Source organism: Salmo salar, chromosome ssa09 (genome assembly GCF_905237065.1).
Source record: "Salmo salar chromosome ssa09, Ssal_v3.1, whole genome shotgun sequence".
NCBI lineage: Eukaryota > Metazoa > Chordata > Actinopteri > Salmoniformes > Salmonidae > Salmo > Salmo salar.
In genome coordinates this window covers 77,016,499-77,042,217 of record NC_059450.1, presented here as the reverse complement: position 1 = coordinate 77,042,217, position 25,719 = coordinate 77,016,499, and the positions used below count along the sequence as shown (strand labels likewise).

The 25,719-nt window shown below is 44.0% G+C and overlaps 1 protein-coding gene across 1 annotated transcript; it reads right to left on the bottom strand.

The window, feature by feature from the left end:
* Positions 1-2,695: 2,695 nt before the first annotated feature.
* LOC106611950 (gastrotropin) lies at positions 2,696-4,472 on the bottom strand. Its single transcript, XM_014212652.2, has 4 exons — positions 4,096-4,472; positions 3,628-3,788; positions 3,400-3,489; positions 2,696-3,102 (listed from the first exon to the last, which is right to left on the bottom strand). Exons 1-4 carry the CDS (start codon positions 4,160-4,162, stop codon positions 3,043-3,045), a joined length of 378 nt encoding a protein of 125 aa, XP_014068127.1. The 5' UTR covers positions 4,163-4,472; the 3' UTR covers positions 2,696-3,042.
* Positions 4,473-25,719: the final 21,247 nt, after the last annotated feature.

Here is a 25,719-nt window from a genome sequence, read left to right as displayed (position 1 = left end):
TTATACAGTAGATGTCAAATTGATACATTTGAGGTAGAAATATAGACATTTAGAGCATTCAGCAGTTCAAAAAAATATACGTTATCTAGACACTACATAATTTTGTTTCAGTAGTTATCAGTTTTGAGCAGTTTTATTAAATTATAGTTAATTGTATTGTTAACAAATGACAAGAAAATCATAGCAAAATTGAAGTGATTATTGCATTTTGAAAAGCAGATACAGAGATTGAACATGTATCCAAATTGAAAGAGTGATTCGGTGCAGTGAACAAGTGACTGTTAATTTGTTTGTTGTACTCCGTCAATTAAAAATATGTGTAGAGTTCTGAAACATGAGCCATTTTGATGATCTGTTCAGATTTTTGTGCTTAAGAGATGTGAAAATGTACCACATTCTTGTGAAAATTCCAGCAAAGTAAATGATCTCAGCTGTTGCAGTAGTAAAGGAACAGTGTCAGTCTGTCTCCCTCTAGTGGCTGTAAGGATACATTATAGACCTCTCTAGCCAGAAGCTTCTTCTGGGGATGGTGGAACAGTGGAAAGTCATTTCTTTCCAGGGGTTGTGGTGCACTGGAACGCATGAGAAGGATAAGCAAATAGACAGGGTCCAGGCCCTAGAGGGAAGGAACTTGGTCCAGACAAAGTCATTTCCATGCTGGACTATCTCTCACCGCCTTGAAGTCTGTCTTCACTGCATCATCACATACAATCCCTGTGGGAAAGTTGAGGAAAGGGTGGAAGAGGGGAATGTGAGCATGGAGATGGGGGTGCGAGAACGATTGAGGTCAACATTCAGTGAATTCAATTATCAAATACATGTTATCTAAAATGTTAGTTTAGCTCGTTCCAACAGAGGTTTACATAGAATAACTTCTCCAAATGTTGTTTTCTGTTTTTGAAAATGATAGGTTTGGTACTGACCAAAGTGCTTGAGGAACACCACTTGGTTCTTCTAAATCTTCATCTCATATCTGCCACTGAATGACATAAGGGGAGGTCAGAGTAGAGGGCTGTAGAGAGAGGTGGTGTTCTCTGTAGAGAGAGGTGGCGTTCTCTGTAGAGAGAGGTGTTGTTCTCTGTAGAGAGAGGTGGCGTTCTCTGTAGAGAGAGGTGGCGTTCTCTGTAGAGAGAGGTGGTGTTCTCTGTAGAGAGAGATGCTGTTCTGTAGAGAGAGGTGTTGTTCTCTGTAGAGAGAGGCGGTGTTCTCTGTAGAGCGAGGTGGTGTTCTCTGTAGAGAGAGGTGCTGTTCTCTGTAGAGAGAGGTGCTGTTCTCTGTAGAGAGGTGGTGTTATCGCTACATTTAAAAATATTACCATCATAGATTGCCTGGGTGACTGTTTGAGAAATGTGCCTTTCTTTGTTTGAAGCAAAATTCTGGATTGGATTCATCATCTAACTGCCAGTGACTAGGAGAGTAGCTGTGCACACCCCAACCAAGCAGCACAGCTTCTTGACACAATGCCCTCTTAACACGGAAGCCAGCTGCACCAATGTGTCGGAGGAAACACCGTGCACCTGGAGACCGTGTCATCATGCACTGCACCCACCCCACCACAGGAGTCACTAGTGCACAATGGGACAAGGACATCCCTGCCAGCCAAACCCTCCCCTTACCTGGACGACGCTGTGCATCCCATGGGTCTCCCGGTCGCAACAGAGCCTTGACTCGAACCCAGAATCTCTAGTGGCACAGCTAGCACTGCAAAGCAGTGCCTTAGACCACTGCACCACTCGGGAGGCCTTCATGAAGGTTTTTAATGGAGATTCATAATCCCACAGTGAGGACTATAAAATCACTTTGAATAAAATCATACAGGCTTATCAATGTTAATATTAATTTTAATACATATTTGTGTTGTAGGAACTGAAGGCAGGGTGTGTGATCATGGGAGGGAAGGGAACTGGGGCGACTGTCAACAGGGGGTTGTTGTATTTAAGGAAGCACTCCTAGTTACTTGTCTGCTCTGAGCACCTCGTCATCATCGTCTTCTTCTCATCGCTCCACACCGCAGCACGGCCATGGCCCTCAGCGGCCATCATGAGATGGAGAGCCAGGGAAATGTCGATAAGTTCACGGAGTTACTTGGTAAGAACCACCTCATGATGTATCGGAATTGTACAATGTAAAAACAACTGTACGTTCAACGAAGATGTTAGATCGCAAAGGTTTTACCTCGTAGTACAGAGGGAATATGTGTTGTCATAATTGTACTCTACAGTAGATGTGTGTTTGTCAGTATATAAAAATAATCACAATGCACCAAAGATAATATGACAATAGGAGTCTAACAGGAAATAAAATACAAGTCTAAACCAGATATAGAAAATAGACCTATATGATGATATAACCTCTATCGTTTACAAGGGTTATCCAAGAACATGGTTGAGGAAGGCAGTGAGGTGAGTTATGTTATGATTCCCCAAATGTAATGAGATGGCATAGATCGGCCTTCTGTCTGGCCCTCCAGATCTCCAAGCCCGCGGAGTGAACGGCTCCACATCCATTGAAGAGAAACAGCAAGAGGGCCCAAAGCGGCCTGTCTCTTCACTAAGCCTTATTGAGCTAGAAACACATCTGCACTGTTTCCTAATAAGCAGTAGGGGGAGACGGACTGCAACTGTTACTCTACTGCAACAGCGGAGCTCAGGATGATTCTAAAACAAAGAAAGCTGCCTTGGCAAGGAGTCTGGTGTTCTCTTGCATGTTAATTTTACTTTTATTTTACATGATCAGCTGGTACAAAGAAATAAGACATTACTTTATTCACATGAAGGTAGTTCATGGATTCCATTGACACACTTCAAACATTGAATACCAGGAAGTTGCATAGATTGTTTGGTGTATCTCTTTTTATATTAAAGTTGGACAGGGGACCGTTGCTGGAAATGTACTGGAAGGGTGATCCAGGTGGTATGAGTCATCCAGATCTTTCTGGAGGTGAAACAGTAAAATACGGGTAGTTTACGAGGTAGCGGGAACAAGGTTTCCAGTAACAGCACACATAGAAGAGCTCTGCCTCAACACGTTACATTTTTAATGTCAGATCCTCTTGTTGATTCTCTTCATGGTCACACCCTTCTCCCCGGCGGTTGTACAGAGCTGTATAACAGAGAAAGGAGAAAAGAACACGGAGAGAGGTTTTATCAGAGTATTGGAATTAAAATATCCATTCTGTTGTACAGTATGTCACATATAAGTATAAACAACAGTCTCCCTCTTTATATGTCTCTTTCCTTTAATCACTCACTAACTCAATCACGCTCCTCCTTCTTTCTTTCTTTCTTTCTTTCTTTCTTTCTTTCTTTCTTTCTTTCTTTCTTTCTTTCTTTCTTTCTTTCTTTCTTTCTTTCTTTCTTTCTTTCTTTCTTTCTCTCTGTCTCAGTCTCTTTCTCTTACCATGATCAGCTTGTCCCCACTGATCTCAGCAGTGAAATGATACTGGGGGAACGGAATAATTATCTTGCCTCCTTCCATGGTGACGGTTGTCTAAGAGGGACAAAAAGAGTTCAGCACGTGAATCACAATCAGATGCAAAGTACAGTACATACGCTGTATCTCTTTGAATACTATTCCATGAGTTTAAAGAGCACACTCATTCATTTATTCATTCATTTATTCACTCACCACGAATTTAGAGCGTAGCATGCTCTCTAGCTCACACTCCTTTCCGATGGTGAATTTGTTAGTCAAGGTCCAGTTGGGAATAATCTGTGACCAGGTAAAATCGTCCCCCTCCTGAAGCACTTCTGTTATCACTTTGAAGTCAGTCTTGGCATTGGCAAACCCTGGGGGAAAAGTACAGAGGGTACGGTAAGGGTTATATGTTAAGGTTGGGGTTAGGGTAAGGGTAGGGGTAAGATATGGGTTAGGGTTAGGATTAGATTGATAGTTGCGGCTAGTGTTAGGATTAGAGTTAGGGTCATTGTTAGGATTAGAATTAGGGTTGTGGTTAGGGGTAGAGCTACGGTAGTGAACGGTGGGAGAGATTAATGGGGAAAGATTGAGCTTAATGACATACACATCTAATTAAAACCTTTTAGTTTGACTCAAACACATTAAACACATAAACAAATCTTTTAGAGTTTGACTTACCAATTGCCTCCAGAAACTCATCGTAATTCTCTTGACTTTCAAGCTCATACGTCCCAGAGAATGCCATGGTGGTGAAGAACTGATCAGAGACAGCAGAGAACAGACAGGAACTCTAGAGAGGTGGGTTATTCTCCTTCTTTTGAAAGAATTCTTTCTTTTTATCATGCAATGTTCAGTGACTCACTGACAAAACTGCCTCATTCCCTCCCTCCACACACAGGCCTCACTGACAGCAGCACAAAGACTCCAAGAGGAAGTATGTAGGGCACATGCCAGTCATGGCACCTTGTCGTTCTATTGCCAATGCAATGACATAATGTTGCTGCACGCAGAAACAGTCAGGTACTCAAGTGTTCAGAAAAGTGGATTTCAGCTATGCTATTCACTATTGGGTTGCTGTTGCTTTAAGAAATGTCATATCGGATGTGATTGAGTCATACAGAACAAGTTTGTGCAGTATGACGGACAGATGTTCCTAATAAGATGCACTGCACATTGCAATAGTATTGCTTACGTAACACCACGTATGGTGGATACAGTGAGGGAAAAAAGTATTTGATCCCCTGCTGATTTTGTACGTTTGCCCACTGACAAATAAATGATCAGTCTATAATTTTAATGGTAATTTTATTTGAACAGTGAGAGACAGAATAACAACAACAAAAATCCAGAAAAACGCATCTCAGAAATGTTTTCAAATGATTTGCATTTTAATGAGGGAAATAAGTATTTGACCCCTCTGCAAAACATGACTTAGTACTTGGTGGCAAAACCCTTGTTGGTAATCACAGAGGTCAGACGTTTCTTGTAGTTGGCCACCAGGTTTGCACACATCTCAGGAGGGATTTTGTCCCACTCCTCTTTGCAGATCTTTTCCAAGTCATTAAGGTTTCGAGGCTGATGTTTGGCAACTCGAAACCTTCAGCTCCCTCCACAGATTTTCTATGGGATTAAGGTCTGGAGACCGGCTAGGCCACTCCAGGACCTTAATGTGCTTCTTCTTGAGCCACTCCTTTGTTGCCTTGGCTGTGTGTTTTGGGTCATTGTCATGCTGGAATACCCATCCACGACCCATTTTCAAAGCCCTGGCTGAGGGAAGGAGGTTCTCACCCAAGATTTGACGGTACATGGCCCCGTCCTTCGTCCCTTTGATGCGGTGAAGTTGTCCTGTCCCCTTAGCAGAAAAACACCCCCAAAGCATAATGTTTCCACCTCCATGTTTGACGGTGGGGACGGTGTTCTTGGGGTCATAGGCAGCATTCCTCCTCCTCCAAACACGGCGAGTTGAGTTGATGCCAAAGAGCTCCATTTTGGTCTCATCTGACCACAACACTTTCACCCAGTTGTCATCTGAATCATTCAGATGTTCATTGGCAAACTTCAGACGAGCATGTATATGTGCTTTCCTGAGCAGGGGGACCTTGTGGGCGCTGCAGGATTTCAGTCCTTCACGGCGTAGTGTGTTACCAATTGTTTTCTTGGTGACTATGGTCCCAGCTGCCTTGAGATCATTGACAAGATCCTCCCGTGTAGTTCTGGGCTGATTCCTCACCATTCTCATGATCATTGCAACTCCACGAGGTGAGATCTTGCATGGAGCCCCAGGCCGAGGGAGATTGACAGTTCTTTTGTGTTTCTTCTATTTGTGAATAATCGCACCAACTTTTATCATCTTCTCACCTAGCGATGGTCTTGTAGCCCATTCCAGCCTTGTGTAGGTCTACAATCTTGTCCCTGACATCCTTGGAGAGCTCTTTGGTCTTGGCCATGGTGGAGAGTTTGGAATCTGATTGATTGATTGCTTCTGTGGACAGGTGTCTTTTATACAGGTAACAAGCTGAGATTAGGAGCACTCCCTTTAAGAGTGTGCTCCTAATCTCAGCTCATTACCTATATAAAAGACACCTGGGAGCCAGAAATCTTTCTGATTGAGAGGGGGTCAAATACTTATTTCCCTCATTAAAATGCAAATCAATTTATAACAATTTTGACATTTCATTTCTTTGTCAGTGGGCAAACATACAAAATCAGCAGGGGATCAAATACTTTATTCCCTCACTGTAGTATGGGGTTTAGGGGGCTGTTTATAGGAGGAGTATTGTTGAGATTTCTAGCTCACTCAGGAAAAGAAAACAATATATATATAAATAGATAAAAGAGAAGCAAATGGGTCTGATGTGTTCAATTAAATGGGGAATGAGTGATTTCTTTAAGTTTCTTAGATGCTCAAATATGTTACGTTATGTGCGCATGCGTAGCTTCACTAGAGACTTAAATTACAGCACCTGGTAATCACTTCCCCGTAGACGATCATCAGGAGCACACAGCCCGTTGGTATGTAACTGCTAACTACTCAGTCTAGCATTGATGTTTAAGTCACTTATATGTTTGTGCACTGAACGTTTACCTCACTGTGTTGGTGTTAGTTGGCCGGGAGTAACTTGTAGCTCGCTGGGTGCGGTAGCTCAGCGACCCAGATGCTATATAGCATTAGGCTATTATTATCAGCCATTTGCATTGTGCTGATTGTTCGGAGCACTCTGCTGGTTTCTGGTGGCGGTGGTGATAGCGGTGGTTTGGTTCGGTGATCCATGGTGGAGTGCCGCATTATGTTGCGTTTGTGTGTAAATCCTTTGGACGAGGCATGTGGTGGCATGGGTTCTGTGTCCTGTGACAGCGTCCATAGCAACCTGTGACGGCAGAGTCACTGTGCGCATGCTCCTCTGGCGCTGGGCATTCTGGGTGATGTAGTCGGTGCTGTTTTAAGCCAGATTCGCCACATCTTTGATGGTGTTGCAGGCTTATTTTGATGTATTATTATTATTATACTAAATAATATATCTGAATAATATATTGTCATTACTTGTTTGTTGTATTTCAATTTTATGACCTGTGGTCATTTGATTTAAAATAAAATTAAGGACAAAACACGAGTCATGACATTGTGTGCTTCCTGGTGAGCCTTTTCGGAGGGCTAAATAACGAAAATCCGAACAGTCATAAACCACGGTTCTCCTTTACATGGATAATGCAAGTGCTAGAACATTCGTCACGAGACTAACTTCTGATAAGCAAACAGTCCACCCATAAAGCTGTCTGCTCATCTGTTGACTTACTAAGCAAATCATTACTGAGTGAAAGCCAAGAAGGGGATAGAGTCTACAGTTAAAGGACTATTTAAAACCCAGTTGGCAGAAAACACTTGCGCTTGAGTTAAACGCTAGAAAGTTGGCAAGATGGCAGCATCAGAGGAGGAGCTGGAGAGGCTAAAACAGAAGCGGTCAGCAGCCCAGACTGAGTTCACTAGAAGAGCCAATTACCTCACCTCCAGAGCTAGTGCACTGGGGGAAAGTGAAATGAAAAGTGAGTGGAGGAACTTTAAAGTGGATCACTCCAGAGTCAGAGATGCAGGGTTTGAGTATGCCACGGCCCTGAGAGAAGTGGACGATGATGAAGCCAAAAAGAAGGCGGAAAACATTGACGGAAAAACAGCAGAATGTGACTGTAAGTTTGATGAAACTGAACAAGTCATCCTGATCAGATTCTGGACAAGGTTCGCTGAGGCGGAGATTACCACCCTCACTGAAGAGGCTGGATCAGCCGTGGACCAGGCCGAGGACACCGATCACCACCATATGACCAGGAGGGAATGTGAATTGATTCATAGGAACCTGGAACGGGAGATCAACAACTTCGAACGAGGATTGGATGAGTGGAAAGATTTGATCCCTCGGTCCAAGGCAACAGAGTCAAAGGACCAGATCCGGAAGTTGAAGAAAAGGTGTGAAAAACTGTGGGATGAGTGGGCATGGATAGGCGGTTCTCAATCCGACGACGAAGGGAAACTGGGAAAAGTGAAAATTGTGGAGCAGGAGGAGCCAGTTGGGACTTACAACTACAGGCCCCAGATCAGCCTAGAATGTGCACGCTTGCCCATGTTTGCTGGTAATATGAGGGATTACTACCGCTGGAAAGCTGAATGGGAGGACTTGCAACGTCTGGGAAACCCTCATGGATTGGAAAATGTGAGAAAATTCCATCTCTTGGGAAGCCTAGATGAAAAAGTCAAGAGGGACCTCGTATTGTCCAGCTGTGGATCCGCCAACGACGTGTTCAGGCTCCTGGACAACAAGTACGGAAATAAGCCAAAAATAGTGCTGCTGATTGCACAAGAAGTGCAAGGACTTTGCCCCATCAAAGGAAACCATCCGAGGAAGACAATTGAACTGATTCAAGCCGTGGAGAGAGCTCTTCGTGACCTACAAGTCTTAGGGGAGGAAGATGCTGTGAAGAACCGAGTGGTTGTGCAGTCGATTGAAAGTAAGCTTCCTGACTCCCTGAAAGAAAAGTGGATAACACACAAAAATGACCCTGGAAGCGGGTTTTCACCACGCAACCACTTTGACTGTCTACTGCAATACTTGAAGAAGCAGGAGGACATTCTTGAGGAGCTAGACCAGCTACAGCCTAGCCCGGCGGACAATACTGAGAGGTCGAGCGAGAAGAAAAAAGAAAGGAGGGCATTCACCAGAGCCACATCAGGAAACACCCTAAAGGGCGCTCAACCAAGCTCATGCATCACATGTGGAGACAACGAGCATGGAGGTAGGCTGTTCGCCTGCAAGGTCTTCAAGAAGCTCAATCTGACAGGCAAGAAGGCTCAGCTTAGGAGAGCAGGAGCATGCTTTAAGTGCTTGCGCCTTCATGGTGACGATGGCGGCTGCACACAAAAGTATCTATGCTCAAAGGATGACTGTCAGAAAGAGGGCTCTTCAGACCACAATTACTTGCTCTGTCCAAAGTCACAGATCAAGAAGAAAGAGGAAAAGAGCGGAGAGCAGAGCGACGCAAAATTGGGGAAAAGGGGGCTTGGACTAACCAACAAACAGGAGGAGCTCCTTGACAAACTTTCTCCAGAGGTGCGAGCAGAGTTCAAAGAAGCCTTTTCAAATAAGATCACGACAAAAGTGTGTGCTAGCATTGGTTGTGAGCCAAAAGAGTGCCCTGTCATAATGATGCTACTGGATGTGACGACAAACTCTGGCCAGCTAGTCGGTACGTTGATTGATCTCGCTTCGCTTCAGATACTAATTATATCTCTAATAAAGCAGCACAGCGTCTCAAGCTAAATGGTGAGAACATTAAGTTGATTGTCCAAGGTGTTGGAGGGATGGAGAAAACCATTACTACCATGAAGTATACCCTGAGGCTGAGAGTAAAAACTCCCAGAGGTACAATAGCAGAGCACAAACTCCTCTGTTACGGCTTGGAAGATGTTGCGAAGGTGAACCAAGCTGTCACGCCACAGCAACTGCAGAAGTTCTTTCCAAATGTTCAACTCAAGGACTTGGTCCGGCCCGAAAAGATTGACCTGTTGATTAGCCACAGAGAGGGTCGCCTTGTCCCACAGCCAGTCAGAGTAGTTGGAGACCTCGTCCTCTGGGATGGTCCCCTTGGGAAGACTGTTGGTGGAACGCATCCTGACCTCTTTGAAGTGATAGACCTAGCAGTGCACAGGTCTGAAACACATTTCGCTAGGTCAATGAGAACAGCTTCAAGGGCGTACAAAGAGATTCTCGTGAAGACGGGAGGACCCCGTGGAGTTTCGGTCGAAGAAGACGACGCAATCCTCCGAAACACTGCAACTACCAACAAAGAAGTTTTTGAATGGTTTAAGTGGGACAGTATTGGCGCCGCCTGTGATCCTCAGTGTGGTGGCTGCAGATGCGGTAGGTGCCCCCCTGGAGGCAAGGAAATGACCCTAGGAGAGGAAAGAGACTTGGAGAAAATAAAGGAATGTCTGACCTACGTGCAAGCTGACAAGCACAGCGACTCCCCTCACTGGGACGCAGCTTACCCGTGGAAAGGAGACCCCACAACACTGCCTGACAATCGACGTGCAGTGGAAGCGACCTTTTTAAACACTGAGAAACGACTGGAGAGGGAGCCGGAATGGAAGGCTGCGTACAGAGAGCAAATCCACGATATGGTCTCAAGAGGGGCTGCCGTTAAAGTCACCCAGGAGGAAATCGATAGCTGGAAGGGACCTAAGTGGTATATCAGTCATTTAGTTGCTCCTAATCCTCACTCAAAAACTACCCCTGTAAGAATTGTCTGGAACAGTAGCCAAGAATTCATGGGAATAAGTTTAAATGACCTACTGTACAAGGGTCCTGATGTCCTAAATCAGATAAGGGGCGTGCTTCTGAGATTCAGGACTGGGTTGTACGCCGCACTGGGCGATGTGAAAAAAATTTACAACTCTGTCTGGCTAGAAGACAAAGAAGTACACCTCCATAGATTCCTCTGGAGAGACAATCCTGAGGAGGTGATCGAAGTCTTTGCTGTCGTCAGGGTCAACATTGGCGATAAACCTGCTGGTTGTATCGCCCAGGTGGCAATGAGAGAAACAGCCAACCTGCCCCAGTTTGCAGACATGGTTGAGGAGCGCAGAGTTGTGGTAGAAGATAGTTATGTGGATGACATCTTGACGTCCCACAATGACTTGCAGATACTGGAGAAAATCACCAAAGGAGTGGAAAAGATCTTAAAGGCTGGAGGCTTCTCCCTTAAGCCATGGGTCTTATCAGGTCAAAGTGGGAGGTCCGCAACCACAACTGATGCCAGTATCAGTAAGACAACTGTGAGTGTGCCCAAAACGCTGGTGTTACCCAACCAGATGCGGGACGAAGAGAGCAAAGCACTTGGAGTCGGCTATGAACCAGAGACCGACAAACTTCGTGTGATGACCTCTGTAAATTTCTCAAAGAAGAGAGGAAAGATGAGAACAGGAGTTGATTTGCGCGAAGAGGAAGTCAGGGGTAAAACTCCAAACCCATTGACCCGTCGGATGCTGCTAAGCCAGATCGCTGGATTCTACGACCCCATTGGTCTTGCCACACCCGCAAAGCAGAAAGGGGTTATGCTTGTGAGAGAAGCTTACCAAGAAGCGAGTATAAGCAGTCCAGTTAAGGACACTTGGGATGACCCACTCTCACCAAAACTACGAGAGGCTTCCATAAGACTCCTCGAAGAATATGTGAGACTTGCCCAGATCAGGTTCGAAAGAAGCCTCACACCAACTGGAGCCATAGGCCATCCAATGGGAGTCACGTTTTCAGATGGGAGTGAGGCTTCCTACGGCGTGGTGCTCTATCTCCGTTGGGAGACGCAGAATGGGGTCGTAGTAAGGCTGGTTGAGTCAAAAGCAAAGCTTACCCTTCTCAACCAGAAAGGACACGTGATTAAGGCAGAGGTATGTGGTGCTGTCTTTTCGATCCGCCTGAGAAAATACCTTGTAAAGCACTGCCGCATCAAGGTCGCACGCTGGGTCCACTTCGTGGATAGCCAAACAATCCTGGGAGCAATTCACAAGGATAGCTATGGCTACCAAACTTTCTTCGCTAACCGCATCGGAGAGATCCAGAAGGCTGGACCAGTGGAAGACTGGAGGTGGATTGAGGGCAACCTGAACATAGCAGACATCATCACAAGGGGAGCAACTCCTGAGGAACTCGATGAAGGGTCAGAGTGGCAACAAGGCCCAGAGTTCCTGAGTTGGCCTGAGGCTGAGTGGCCTGTGAAGACGGCCAGTGAGATAGTGACCAGCGTGGCTGATGACGTTAAAAGGTTGCAGAGAAGAGCGTTCTCAGCTGTAGTCACCAGGTCTCAGGCAGAAAAATTGTCAGGCCCCAGCAATACTGATGTTGGGGCAGACTTGCAAGACTCCGCACCGCGACCGCAGATGAAAGACCAAGGTCCAATTCCAGCAGTAGAGAGGCCAAAGAGGAAGCCCTGGGGTGTAGCTCTAGTGCGCCTTGTCGGGCCCGAACGATTCAATAGCTTGTCTAAATTGTGTGGAACAATCGCCTGGGTTCGAAGAGCGGCAGAATCCTGGCTGAGGACAAGCTACCAAGCCTCGAGCTCAGCAAACTGGGAGGTGAGGGGGCCCAGGCTGTCTGTGGGAGAGAGAACAGCAGCTTTCCAAGACCTAGCCCTTGCAGCCCAAGACGGCGTGAACTTTCAGGATACGACCTTAAACCGCCTTGTTGTGATGAAAGATGACAACAATGGACTCTTACTTTGTGGTGGTAGAGTCCAGTCTTGGAATGAAGACGGAACCGCTGTACCTTTAATCCCGTTCCGGTCGTGGCTGGGGGCCTTGCTTGCGAGGGAAGCTCACGAAGCGAATCATGAAGGGGTGGCTGCCACACTGCTGCACACTAAAAGAAAGGCCTGGGTTGTGCAAGGTCGGAGGACAGTGAAGAAGGTGGTCAACAGGTGCATCACTTGCAAGAAGCAAAGAGCCCGGCTCTGCCGGCAAGTGATGAGCGCTCTTCCTCAGGAACGTACCAGTAGAGCGAACCCATTCGAGTATACTACACTAGACCTCTTTGGACCCTTTGAAGTGAGGGACGCTGTTAAGAAAAGAACCAAGAAAAAGGTCTGGGGAGTCGTGTATTGCTGCATGACTTCCAGAGCCGTCCATGCTGATCTCATCGATGACCAGTCTTCTGAGAGCTTTCTTCAGGCCTACTCCCGGTTCACTGCTCTAAGGGGGCATCCCAAAAAGCTATGGTCAGACAGAGGCACAAACTTCTTGGGAGCCAGGCCTGCTGTGAGAGAGCTACACAAGCACCTGGCCTGTTTGCAGAAGGCTTTTGTTGAAGACAAGTCTGCCAGAAATAGCACAGAGTGGCAATGGGACTTTCATCCTGCAGACTCGCCACACAGGAATGGAGCAGCAGAGACAGCTGTTAAGCTCCTTAAAAGAGCTCTTAACCTGTTGGGTCTAGGGGGCAGCATTTGCACGTCTGGATAAAAAAAATGTACCCGATTTAATCTGGTTACTAATCCTACCCAGTAACTAGAATATGCATATACTTATTATATATGGATAGAAAACACTCTAAAGTTTCCAAAACTGTTTGAATGGTGTCTGTGAGTATAACAGAACTCATTTGGCAGGCAAAACCCTGAGACATTTTCTGACAGGAAGTGGATACCTGATGTGTTGTATTGAGTTTAAACCTATCCCATTGAAAAACACAGGGGTTTAGGAATATTTTGGCACTTCCTATTGCTTCCACTAGATGTCACCAGCCTTTACAAAGTGTTTTGAGTCTTCTGGAGGGAGATCTGACCGAACAAGAGCCATGGAACGGTGATGTCCCATTAGACACCTGGCGCTACTTCATGTTGGGTACCCTCGTTCCAATACGTTATAAAAGGCTATGCATTCGTCCACCTTGAATATTATTCATGTTCTGGTTAAAAAAGGCCCTAATGATTTATGCTATACAACGTTTGACATGTTTGAACGAACGGAAATATATTTTTTCCCCTCGTTCATGACGAGAAGTCCGGCTGGCTTACATCATGTGCTAACGAGACGGAGATTTTTGGACATAAATGATGAGCTTTTTTGAACAAAACTACATTCGTTATGGACCTGTGATACCTGGAAGTGACATCTGATGAAGAGAATCAAAGGTAATGGATTATTTACATAGTATTTTCGATTTTAGATCTCCCCAACATGACGTCTAGTCTGTATCGCAACGCGTATTTTTCTGGGCACAGTGCTCAGATTATTGCAAAGTGTGATTTCCCAGTAAGGTTATTTTTAAATCTGGCAAGTTGATTGCGTTCAAAAGATGTAAATCTATAATTCTTTAAATGACAATATAATATTTTACCAATGTTTTCTAATTTTAATTATTTAATTTGTGACGCTGACTTGACTGCCGGTTATTGGAGGGAAACGATTTCCTCAACATCAATGCCATAGTAAAACGCTGTTTTTGTATATAAATATGAACTTGATAGAACTAAAAATGCATGCATTGTCTAACATAATGTCCTAGGAGTGTCATCTGATGGAGATTGTAAAAGGTTAGTGTATCATTTTAGCTGGTTTTATGGTTTTGGTGACCCTGTCTTTGACTTGACAAAACATTACACACAACTCTTGTAAATGTACTGTCCTAACATACTCTAAATTTATGCTTTCGCCGTAAAACCTTTTTGAAATCGTAAAACGTGGTTAGATTAAGGAGATGTTTATCTTTCAAATGGTGTAACATAGTTGTATTTTTGAAAAATTTGAATTTTGACATTTATTTGGATTCAAATTTGCCGCTCTTGAAATGCACCTGCTGTTGATGGAGTGCACCACGGGTGGCACGCTAGCGTCCCACCTAGCCCCAAGAGGTTAACAGTCTTGGCGGAACAACTGGCTGCTACACCTGGGGGGAGTTCCAGACCCTTCTCTACTCTGCAGCCAACTTGACTAATGAGCGACCCATCGACGCCAGGGCACAGGAACAAGAGGACTCAGTGGAGTACTTGACCCCCAACTCGCTTATCCTGGGGCGCACCGGACAGGGAGGTGACATACACGGAATCGACATGGAAACCCGCTCTTGGCGCAGGCTGAGTGCTGTCCAGGCTGGAGTCGACAGGTTCTGGAAGAAATGGAGCGAACTGGCAGGACCAAACTTGTTCATACGACACAAGTGGCACCGAGCAGAGAGAAGTATCAAGGTTGGAGACGTAGTCTGGATTGCAGAACAGAACGCTCTGAGGGGGCAGTTCCGGCTCGGCCGGGTTGCTACAACATATCCAGACGAGAAGGGGGTTGTCCGGGATGCGGACATAACAACCTGCATGGGTCTTCCTGCTCCCATGGTTCCCAGGGCCCGGAGAAAGGACTCTACCATGCACACGAAAATCGTCATTCGCAGGGATGTGAGGAGGTTGGTGATCTTGATTCCTGCTGAAGACCAAGAGGAGGTAAGATAAGTCCTCGCCATGGGTACCCAAAGACTGTGACTCTGTGTTCTTTGCTTAGCTAGCGGGTAACCCTGGGAGGCAACTGAGTGCTTCGAGGGCAAACCTACACTCAGTAGGAGGAAAGGTGGTGGAGCCTACCTCCTTAGTTAATACATGTTTGTAAATGCCTACAAAGACTGGACTTTAGTTTGAAATTCTCACTGAGAGACTCAAGAGACTGTGCCCTCCTTGGATCTTCGATCAGTCGGCCAAGTGGGAGGTGTTGAGATTTCTAGCTCACTCAGGAAAAGAAAACAATATATATATAAATAGATAAAAGAGAAGCAAATGGGTCTGATGTGTTCAATTAAATGGGGAATGAGTGATTTCTTTAAGTTTCTTAGATGCTCAAATATGTTACGTTATGTGCGCATGCGTAGCTTCACTAGAGACTTAAATTACAGCACCTGGTAATCACTTCCCCGTAGACAATCATCAGGAGCACACAGCCCGTTGGTATGTAACTGCGAACTACTCAGTCTAGCATTGATGTTTAAGTCACTTATATGTTTGTGCACTGAACGTTTACCTCACTGTGTTGGTGTTAGTTGGCCGGGAGTAACTTGTAGCTCGCTGGGTGCGGTAGCTCAGCGACCCAGATGCTATATAGCATTAGGCTATTATTATCAGCCATTTGCATTGTGCTGATTGTTCGGAGCACTCTGCTGGTTTCTGGTGGCGGTGGTGATAGCGGTGGTTTGGTTCGGTGATCCATGGTGGAGTGCCGCATTTTGTTGCGTTTCTGTGTAAATCCTTTGGACGAGGCATGTGGTGGCATGGGTTCTGTGTCCTGTGACAGCGTCCATAGCAACCTGTGACGGCAGAGTCACTGTGCGCATGCTCCTCTGGCGCTGGGCATTCTGGGTGATGTAGTCGGCGCTGTTTTAAGCCAGATTCGCCACATCTTTGATGGTGTTGCAGGCTTATTTTGATGTATTATTATTATTATACTAAATAATATATCTGAATAATATATTGTCATTACTTGTTTGTTGTATTTCAGGTTTATGACCTGTGGTCATTTGATTTAAAATAAAATTAAGGACAAAACACGAGTCATGACATTGTGTGCTTCCTGGTGAGCGTTTTTGGAGGGCTAAATAACGAAAATCCAAACAAGTATAGTATGGGATATAGGGGTCTGTTTATAGAAGGTTTGTAGTATGTGGTATAGGGGACTGTTTTTATAGGAGGTGTATAGTATGGGGTATAGGGGGCTGTTTGTAGGAGGTGTATAGTATGGGGTTTAGGGCTGTTTATAGGAGGTGTCTAGTCTGGGGTATAGGGGGCTGTTTATAGGAGGGTTGTATAGTATGTGGTATAGGGGGCATTTTATAGGAGGTGTATGGTATTTTGTAAAGGGGGCTGTTTATAGGAGGTGTATAGTATGTGGCATTGAGGGCTTTTTATAGGAGGGTGTATTGTCTGGTGTATAAGGGCTGTTTATAGAAGGTATATAGTATGGGGTTTAGGGTGCTGTTTCCTCACTCAGACCGACTCATTTGTTACATCTGGGAATCTGAAAGTAGAAGAAACTGTAGTTATTTGTATAGTTTCTATAGTAACAACATCATTACTTTGTGCTGCATATGCATTCAAGTCAATGCTAATGAATACATCGTCTGAGGCCATAGAGGTAACTGTAATGTATTACTTATTAGTGGGAGTCAGGTTCTGGTTCAGGTGGTACATATTCCCAGACCACAGAATTGGGATTACAAGAATGGACATACATGGACTGGTGGCAATATTGGGTGTACCACAGGCATTGAATGTTTAGTATTCAATACAAACTCAATGACGCCATGGGAATGTTCAATGATGATGTTCAATGATGTTTATTTGAAAGCACATAGTTCTCATATGCCACCCATACAATTAGAAGTAGTACAGACAAAGCAGCCCAGACTATTGCAATCCCATGGAAAAATGCCATGATCTGAGAGAACATTTCCATTATATTTATTGTAATACTATGCTCCAGAAAATGGGAGAGTAACTGGGGAGGAGGTATCATATGTCTGCCTGATGCTCAGTTTTTCAAAACGTATTTGTGTGGATACAGTACCCATTGTGCTACAAATGCTACCCTTTTCCCCCCTCGCTAATTTAAAAGATACGCTCCTTATGTTTCCAGCAGCGGGTGGCTCGATACTAAGTTTCCTGAAGTCCCACATGGAGATGGAAGTCATCTTGTCAGAGGACAGGGCAAGGGAGAGTTATGATGGTGAGAAGAAGCGGGGCAGAAAGAAGGGCGTGAGGTGCATACCCGAACCGGCTGCGAAATACAAGTCAAGTACTTTCACCTTTGGGTCAAGTACAGGAGATACAAATGCAGTTGATTGATAGTAAACTTGAAATTGATCCTGACAAAAATGAGGAGAAAGAACCTGCATTGTCAGTCGAGAAGAGAGCTTCCGAGTCTGACCCAATGATCAGGAAAATGCCCAAGATGTCCCAGTGGGCCGATTCCGGTTGGCCAGATAGCTTTGTCCGGCCGGCCTGCCAGATAGCTAAGTCCAGCCAGCCAGATAAATATGTCCGGCTGGCCAGATCTAGCTATCTGGCCGGACCTAGCTATCTGGCTGGCCAAGCTGTCTGGCCGGCCGGACTTAGCTATATGGTAGGCCAGACGTAGCTATCCGGTCAGGTCCAGCCGGCCAGATAGATTGGTCCGGCCGACAGACTGGCCTGAAAGCTAAGGCCATCCAGATAGCTTGGTCCGGCCAGCTAGATAGCTAGGTCCAGCCGGACAGATAGCTTCATTAAATAGTACCAGCAAAAAAACAGTCTCAACGTCAACACTGAAGAGGTTACTGCGGGATGCTGGCCTTCTAGGCAGAGTTGGAAAGAAAAAGCCATATCTCAGACTGGCCAATAAAAAGAAAAGATTAAGATGGGCAAAAGAACACAGACACTGGACAGAGGAACTCTGCCTGAAAGGCCAGTATCCCGCAGTCGCCTCTTTACTGTTGACATTGAGACTGGTGTTTTGCGGGTACTATTTAATGAAGCTGCCAGTTGAGGACTTGTGAGTCGTATGTTTCTCAAACTAGACACTCTAATGCACTTGTCCTTTTGCTCTGTTGTGCACCGGGGCCTCCCACTTCTCTTTCTATTCTGGTTAGAGCCAGTTTGCGCTGATCTGTAAGGGGAGTAGTACACAGTGTTGTACGAGAACTTCCGTTTCTTGACAATTTTTCGCATGGAATAGCCTTCATTTCTCAGAACAAGTATAGACTGAGGAGTTTCAGAAGAAAGTTCTTTGTTTCTGGCCATTTTGAGCCTGTAATCGAACCCACAAATGCTGATGCTCCAGATACTCAACTAGTCTAAAGAAGGCCAGTTTTATTGCTTCTTTAATCAGAACAACAGTTTTCAGCTGTGCTAACATAATTGCAAAAGGGTTTTCTAATGATAACTTAGCCTTTTAAAATGATAAACTTGGATTAGCTAACACAACGTGCCATTGGAACACAGGAGTGATGGTTGCTGATAATGGACCTCTGTACGCCAATTAAGATATTCCATAAAAAATCTGCCGTTTCCAGCTACAATAGTCATTTACAACATTAACAATGTCTACACTGTATTTCTGATAAATTTGATGTTATTTTAATGGACAGAAAATGTGCTTTTCTTTCAAAAACAAGGACATTTCTAAGTGACCCCAAACTTTTGAACGGTAGTGTATATGCTATATTTTATTTGTTGTGTTGTTTCCTGTTTGGACCCCAGGAAGAGTAGCCTATAGGCATCTGCTAATTGTGGATCCTTATAAATACTACAATTATAAATGATGAAGAGATTGAATATGCACACTGATGGCAGATGCGATTTTGTCAATCTCTCAAGATACTTTGTAAAATAATGCTGTTATCCCAATATAGATGTTGATATCTCACCAAGTGTCCAGCAGCAAGTGATCAAGAAATATAATGAATTCCTGCAACATCTGGATTGTTAGGCATTTCTCACAGCCCAGATTTCTCAACCTCAAAATCCCAGTAAGTCCTGACAAAAATGGTGGCCTACTTTTCCTCCACAATGACATTGATGGAGGTCCTAAGGCATGAACTATCAAATCAAATGGATTTGTTACATGCGCCGAATACAACAGGTGTAGACCTTACAGTGAAATGCTTACTTTCACGCCCTTAACCAACAATGCAGTTTTAAGAACATACCAAAAACAGTAAGAGATAAGAATAACAAATGATTAAAGAGCAGCAGTAAATAACAATAGGAGGGCTATATACAGGGGGTACCGGTACAGAGTCAATGTGCGGGGGCACCGGTGTCGAGGTAATTGCGGTAATATGTACATGTAGGTAGGGTTATTAAGTGACTATGCATAGATAATAACATAGAGTAGCAGCAGTGTAGAAGGGGTGGGGGTGGGGGGGCAATGCAAATAGTCTGGGTAGCCATTTGATTGGATGTTCAGGAGTCTTATGGCTTGGGGGTAGAAGCTGTTTAGAAGTCTCTTGGACCTAGACTTGGCACTCCGGTACCGCTTGCCGTGCGGTAGCAGAGAGAACAGTCTATGTCCAGGGTGGCTGGAGTCTTTGACAATTTTTAAGGCCCTCTGACACCGCTTGGTATAGAGGTGCTGGATGGCAGGAATCTTGGCCCTGATGTACTGGGCCGTATCCACTACCCTCTGTAGTGCCTTGCGGTCGGAGGCCGAGCAGTTGCCATACCAGGCAGTGACGCAACCAGTCAGCATGCTCTCGATGTTGCAGCTGTAAAACCTTTTGAGGATCTGAGGACCCACGCCAAATCTTTTCAGTCTCCTGAGGGGTAATAGGCTTTGTCGTGCCCTCTTTACGTCTTTCTTGATGTATTTGGACCATGATAGTTTGTTGGTGATGTGAACAAGAAACTTGAAGCTCTCAACCTGCTCCACTACAGCCCCATCGATGAGAATGCGGGCGAGATTGGTCCTCCTTTTCCAGTAGTCCACAATCATCTCCTTTGTCTTGATCACGTTGAGGGAGAGGTTGTTATCCTGGCACCACACGGCCAGGTTTCTGACCTCCTCCCTATAGGCTGTCTCATCGTTGTCAGCGATCAGGTCTACCACTGTTGTGTCTTCACAAGGATCTGAGGACCCATGCCAAATACTTTCAGTCTCCTGAGAGGGAATAGGTTTTGCCGTGCCCTCTTCACTACTGTTGGCTTACTTGCAAAATGTTCCAAAAATATGTGTTACATACAGTACATACTTAATGAACACAACTGGCCTACAATACAGTCATTGAACCTACTGTACATTATACCAGCTTTGACCAGGATTTGTACCTGATTCATCTAATCTTCTTGATTGATGATTGTGATCAGTTATATCTGGTGTGTTGGGCTTATAGTGAGATTGATATTCAATGTCATTTTCACCACTGGTTTACAATCATATTGTCAATATCTGACTTGACATACAAGGTAAAAATGAACATAAGGATTGGGTCAGGTTTTATAGCAAAGTTTATTCTTTAAGGCAGCACCCAGTTGTTGTGGGTAGAGAAGGGTTAGATAGATCCTCTTGCTGATTCCACTGTTCCATTCTCTCCACTGGCAGCAAAACACTGGGTGGAAGGTAGGAGAGAGAAGATGGTAAGAAGTCATCATACAGTTTATAGTGTTGGCTAAAATAGAATTGTTGAAGATTATACAATGGTACAGTCATACGGGATGCTTTGAATACACAGGATGGTTAATCATCACCTGGCATGTGGCAATAACATCTCTCTCTCTTTTTCTCTCTCTCACCCTCTCTCTCTTTCTCTCTCTCTCACTCTCTCTTGAATACAAAATGAGAAGTATGAAAAAATCGGAAGCTTTTTGCTGACTTTTTCAACAATATCGTCACCATATTCCTTTGTACTGCTTTCAGATGCCATATAGAATAGTAGGAGACAGCTAGTTTCTTACCAATGTGCTTAAGGAATTCATCGTGGATCTCGTATCTCGCAGTGTAAGCCTGGCAGCTTAGCGATGGAAGCAGCAGCTAATTGATGAAGATGAGGTGAGATGCCACTCTGCTCCTTTAAATAGTGTACACCGTCAACCAACCACACACATAGAACCATAAACATTGATAATGGTGCCACAATCACTGGCAGTGTGCTAAGATGTTGGTCAGTGACAGAGGTAATTCACCCTCTACTGAACATAGGCCAAGTCAGATGGAGAACTGTTTCTCACCAAAGTGACCATCTGTTGCTTTACAAACATGTCTCAGGTGTGTATACAATTTGATTGAAGTCAATGATTTCAAAAGCAGCCATAAAATAAACTCCATTGTTCATTCAGCAATAAGTAGAATTGTACCTTGGACAGAACAGATTGAAATAATATAAAATGTAGGATTGTGAAGTTTAACCTGTTAGGGCTAGGGGGCAGTATTGACACGGCTGGATAAAAAACGTACCCGATTTAATCTGGTTACTACTCCTGCCCAGTAACTAGAATATGCATATAATTATTGGCTTTGGATAGAAAACACCCTAAAGTTTCTAAAACTGTTTGAATGGTGTCTGTGAGTATAACAGAACTCCTATGGCAGGCCAAAACCTGAGAAGATTTCAAGCAGGAAGTGGCCTGTCTGAGAAGTAGTGTTTCATCTTGGCTCTTTTTATTGAAGACTCAGGATCTGTGCAATTACGTGACACTTCCTACCTCTTCCATAGGGTCTCAGAGCCCGGGAAAAAGTTGAACGATATCGAGGCAGGCTCTGGCTGAAACACTTTATCGCTTTTGGCAAGTGGCCACTCAGAGTACTATGGGCTTAGGCGCATGCCCGCTTCGACCGAATGCTTTCTTTTCCTTTGTCTGTTTATCTAAACGCAGATTCCCGGTCTGAATACTATCGCTTTTTTAAGAGAAAAATGGCATAAAAATTGATTTTAAACAGCGGTTGACATGCTTCGAAGTACGGTAAGGGAATATTTAGAATGATTTTGTCACGAATTGCGCCATGCTCATCACCCTTATTTACCCTTTAGGATAGTGTCTAGAACGCACGAACAAAACGCCGCTGTTTGGATATAACGATGGATTATTTTGGACCAAACCAACATTTGTTATTGAAGTAGAAGTCCTGGGAGTGCATTCTGATGAAGACAACAAAGGTAATAACATTTTTCTTATAGTAAATCTGATTTTGATGAGTGCTAAACCTGCTGGGTGTCTAAATAGCTAGCCCTGTGATGCCGGGCTATCTACTGAGAATATTGCAAAATGTGCTTTCACCGAAAAGCTATTTTAAAATCGGACATATCGAGTGCATAGAGGAGTTCTGTATCTATAATTCTTAAAATAATTGTTATGCTTTTTGTGAACATTTATCGTGAGTAATTTAGTAAATTCACCGGCAGTGTTCGGTGTGAATGCTAGTCACATGCTAGTCACATGCTAATGTAAAAAGCTGGTTTTTGATATAAATATGAACTTGATTGAACAAAACATGCATGTATTGTATAACATAATGTCCTAGGGTTGTCATCTGATGAAGATCATCAAAGGTTAGTGCTACATTTAGCTGTGGTTTGGGTTTATGTGACATTATATGCTAGCTTGAAAAATGGGTGTCTGATTATTTCTGGCTCGGTACTCTGCTGACATAATCTAATGTTTTGCTTTCGTTGTAAAGCCTTTTTGAAATCAGACAGTGTGGTTAGATTAACGAGAGTCTTATCTTTAAAATGGTGTAAAATAGTCATATTTTTGAAAAATTGAAGTAATATCATATCTAAGGTATTTGAATAACGCGCCACAGGATTCAACTGGCTGTTGAGTAGGTGGGACGCAAGCGTCCCACCTAGCCCATAGAGGATAATGTCACTCCAAATGATGTCATAGGCTTCAGGTTCCCCTTTAAATTGTGGTAATATGGTCCTATTACAAATAGGAGTGAGTGTTGCATAAAGACATCTGCCCCTGTAGAAGCTTTCTCTTTCTCTTCCTGATCCTGATAGGGTGAAAGAAACATTGTGTTACGTAGCTGGCTCCCACATAGCCTGGTTAACTACTCTGTCACCCTGACAACGCAATGACACTGCAAGCACTGACACCTTGAAATGATAACAATCTCATGACAGTGAGGATAAAGAGAATATCTTGACACCATATTATTTCCTCTTTTATTCAGTGAAAGAAACAATGATATAGCTACAGGTTCATTTCAACAAACCAGCACAAAGAGACAGAGAGGGAGTGAAATGGGAGACTTGTCAGATCTTAAAACATGCACCTTTCTTTAACAAAGCAAATTTGAGGAAATCCCTACCAAAGTTCTATCAACACATTGACTGTAGTACTCGCTTAGGAAAAACACTAGATCACTGCTACTCGCCTTTTCGAAATGCCTATGCCTACAAGGCCCTCCCCACCCTCCCTTCAGCAAATCAGATCATGACTCCATTTTGCTCCCCCCTTCTCTATAGGCAGAAACTCGAACAGGAAGTACACGTGCTAAACTCTATTCAATGCTGGTCTGACCAACCAGAATCCATGCTTCAAGATTGTCTTGATCATGCAGACTGGGATATGTTCCGGGTAGCCTCTGAGAATAACATAGACGTATACACGGACACTGTGACTGAGTTCATCAGGAAGTGTACAGGGTAGGTTGTTCCCATGGTGACTATTAAAACATACCCAAACCAGAAACCGTGGATCGATGGCAGCATTCGAGCAAATCTGAAAGCACGGACCACCGCATTTAACCATGGCAAGGTGACTGGGGATATGGTTGAATACAAACAGTGTAGTTATTCCTTCCATAAGGCAATCAAACAGGCAAAAAGTCAGTACAGAGACAAAGTGGAGTCGCGATTCAACAGTTCAGACACAAGACGCATGTGGTAGGGTCTACAGACAATCACGGATTACAAAGGGAAAACCAGCCACATCGCAGACACCGACGTCTTGCTCCCAGACAAGCTAAATACCTTCTTCACCCGCTTTGAGGATAACACAGTGCCACCGACGCAGCCCGCTCCCAGCCCACTCTCGTTTTCCGTGGCTGACGTGAGTAAGACATTTAAGCGTGTTAACACTCGCAAGACTGCAGGCCCAGACAGCATCCCTATCCGCATCCTCAGAGCATGCGCAGAACAAGTGACTGGAGTTTTACGGACATATTCAATCTCTCTCTATCCCAGTCTGCTGTCCCCACTTGCTTCAAGATGTCCACCATTGTTCCTGTACCCAAGAAAGTAAAGGTAACTGAACTAAATGACTATCACCCCGTATCTCTCACTTCTGTCATCATGATGTGCTTTGAGAGGATAGTTAACCTCTTGGGGCTAGGTGGGACGCTAGCGTGCCACCCGTGGTGCACTCCATCAACAGCAGGTGCATTTCAAGAGCGGCAAATTTGAATCCAAATAAATGTCAAAATTCAAATTTTTCAAAAATACAACTATTTTACACCATTTGAAAGATAAACATCTCCTTAATCTAACCACGTTTTACGATTTCAAAAAGGTTTTATGGCGAAAGCATAAATTTAGAGTATGTTAGGACAGTACATTTACAAGAGTTGTGTGTAATGTTTTGTCAAGTCAAAGACAGGGTCACCAAAACCATAAAACCAGCTAAAATGATGCACTAACCTTTTACAATCTCCATCAGATGACACTCCTAGGACATTATGTTAGACAATGCATGCATTTTTAGTTCTATCAAGTTCATATTTATATCCAAAAACAGCGTTTTACTATGGCATTGATGTTGAGGAAATCGTTTCCCTCCAATAACCGGCAGTCAAGTCAGCATCACAAATTAAATAATTAAAATTAGAAAACATTGGTAAAATATTATATTGTCATTTAAAGAATTATAGATTTACATCTCTTGAACGCAATCAACTTGCCAGATTTAAAAATAACCTTACTGGGAAATCACACTTTGCAATAATCTGAGCACTGCGCCCAGAAAAATACGCGTTGCGATACAGACTAGACGTCATGTTGGGGAGATCTAAAATCGAAAATACTATGTAAATAATCCATTACCTTTGATTCTCTTCATCAGATGTCACTTCCAGGTATCACAGGTCCATAACGAATGTAGTTTTGTTCAAAAAAGCTCATCATTTATGTCCAAAAATCTCCGTCTCGTTAGCACATGATGTAAGCCAGCCGGACTTCTCGTCATGAACGAGGGGAAAAAAATATTTCCGTTCGTTCAAACATGTCAAACGTTGTATAGCATAAATCATTAGGGCCTTTTTTAACCAGAACATGAATAATATTCAAGGTGGACGAATGCATACTCTTTTATAACGTATTGGAACGAGGGTACCCAAGATGAACTCGCCGCCAGGTGTCTAATGGGACATCATCGTTCCATGGCTCTTGTTCGGTCAGATCTCCCTCCAGAAGACTCAAAACACTTTGTAAAGGCTGGTGACATCTAGTGGAAGCAATAGGAAGTGCCAAAATATTCCTAAACCCCTGTGTTTTTCAATGGGATAGGTTTAAAGTCAATACAACACATCAGGTATCCACTTCCTGTCAGAAAATGTCTCAGGGTTTTGCCTGCCAAATGAGTTCTGTTATACTCACAGACACCATTCAAACAGTTTTGGAAACTTTAGAGTGTTTTCTATCCATATATAATAAGTATATGCATATTCTAGTTACTGGGTAGGATTAGTAACCAGATTAAATCGGGTACATTTTTTTTATCCAGACGTGGAAATGCTGCCCCCTAGACCCAACAGGTTAAGGATCACACCTGAGACGCACTTCAATTTGCTTACCGCCCCAATAGATCCACAGACGA

What these genes read in the sequence shown, in the direction of transcription:
- LOC106611950 (XM_014212652.2), bottom strand. Translation starts at nt 4,162, where the DNA reads ATGGCATTCTCTGGGACGTATGAGCTTGAAAGTCAAGAGAATTACGAT. An exon ending in TGAGTTTCTGGAGGCAATTG is followed by an intron (nt 3,789 to 4,095) that starts GTAAGTCAAACT and finishes CTTTTCCCCCAG; the next exon opens with GGTTTGCCAATGCCAAGACT. An exon ending in GTGGGGACAAGCTGATCATG is followed by an intron (nt 3,103 to 3,399) that starts GTAAGAGAAAGA and finishes TCTGTTATACAG; the next exon opens with CTCTGTACAACCGCCGGGGA.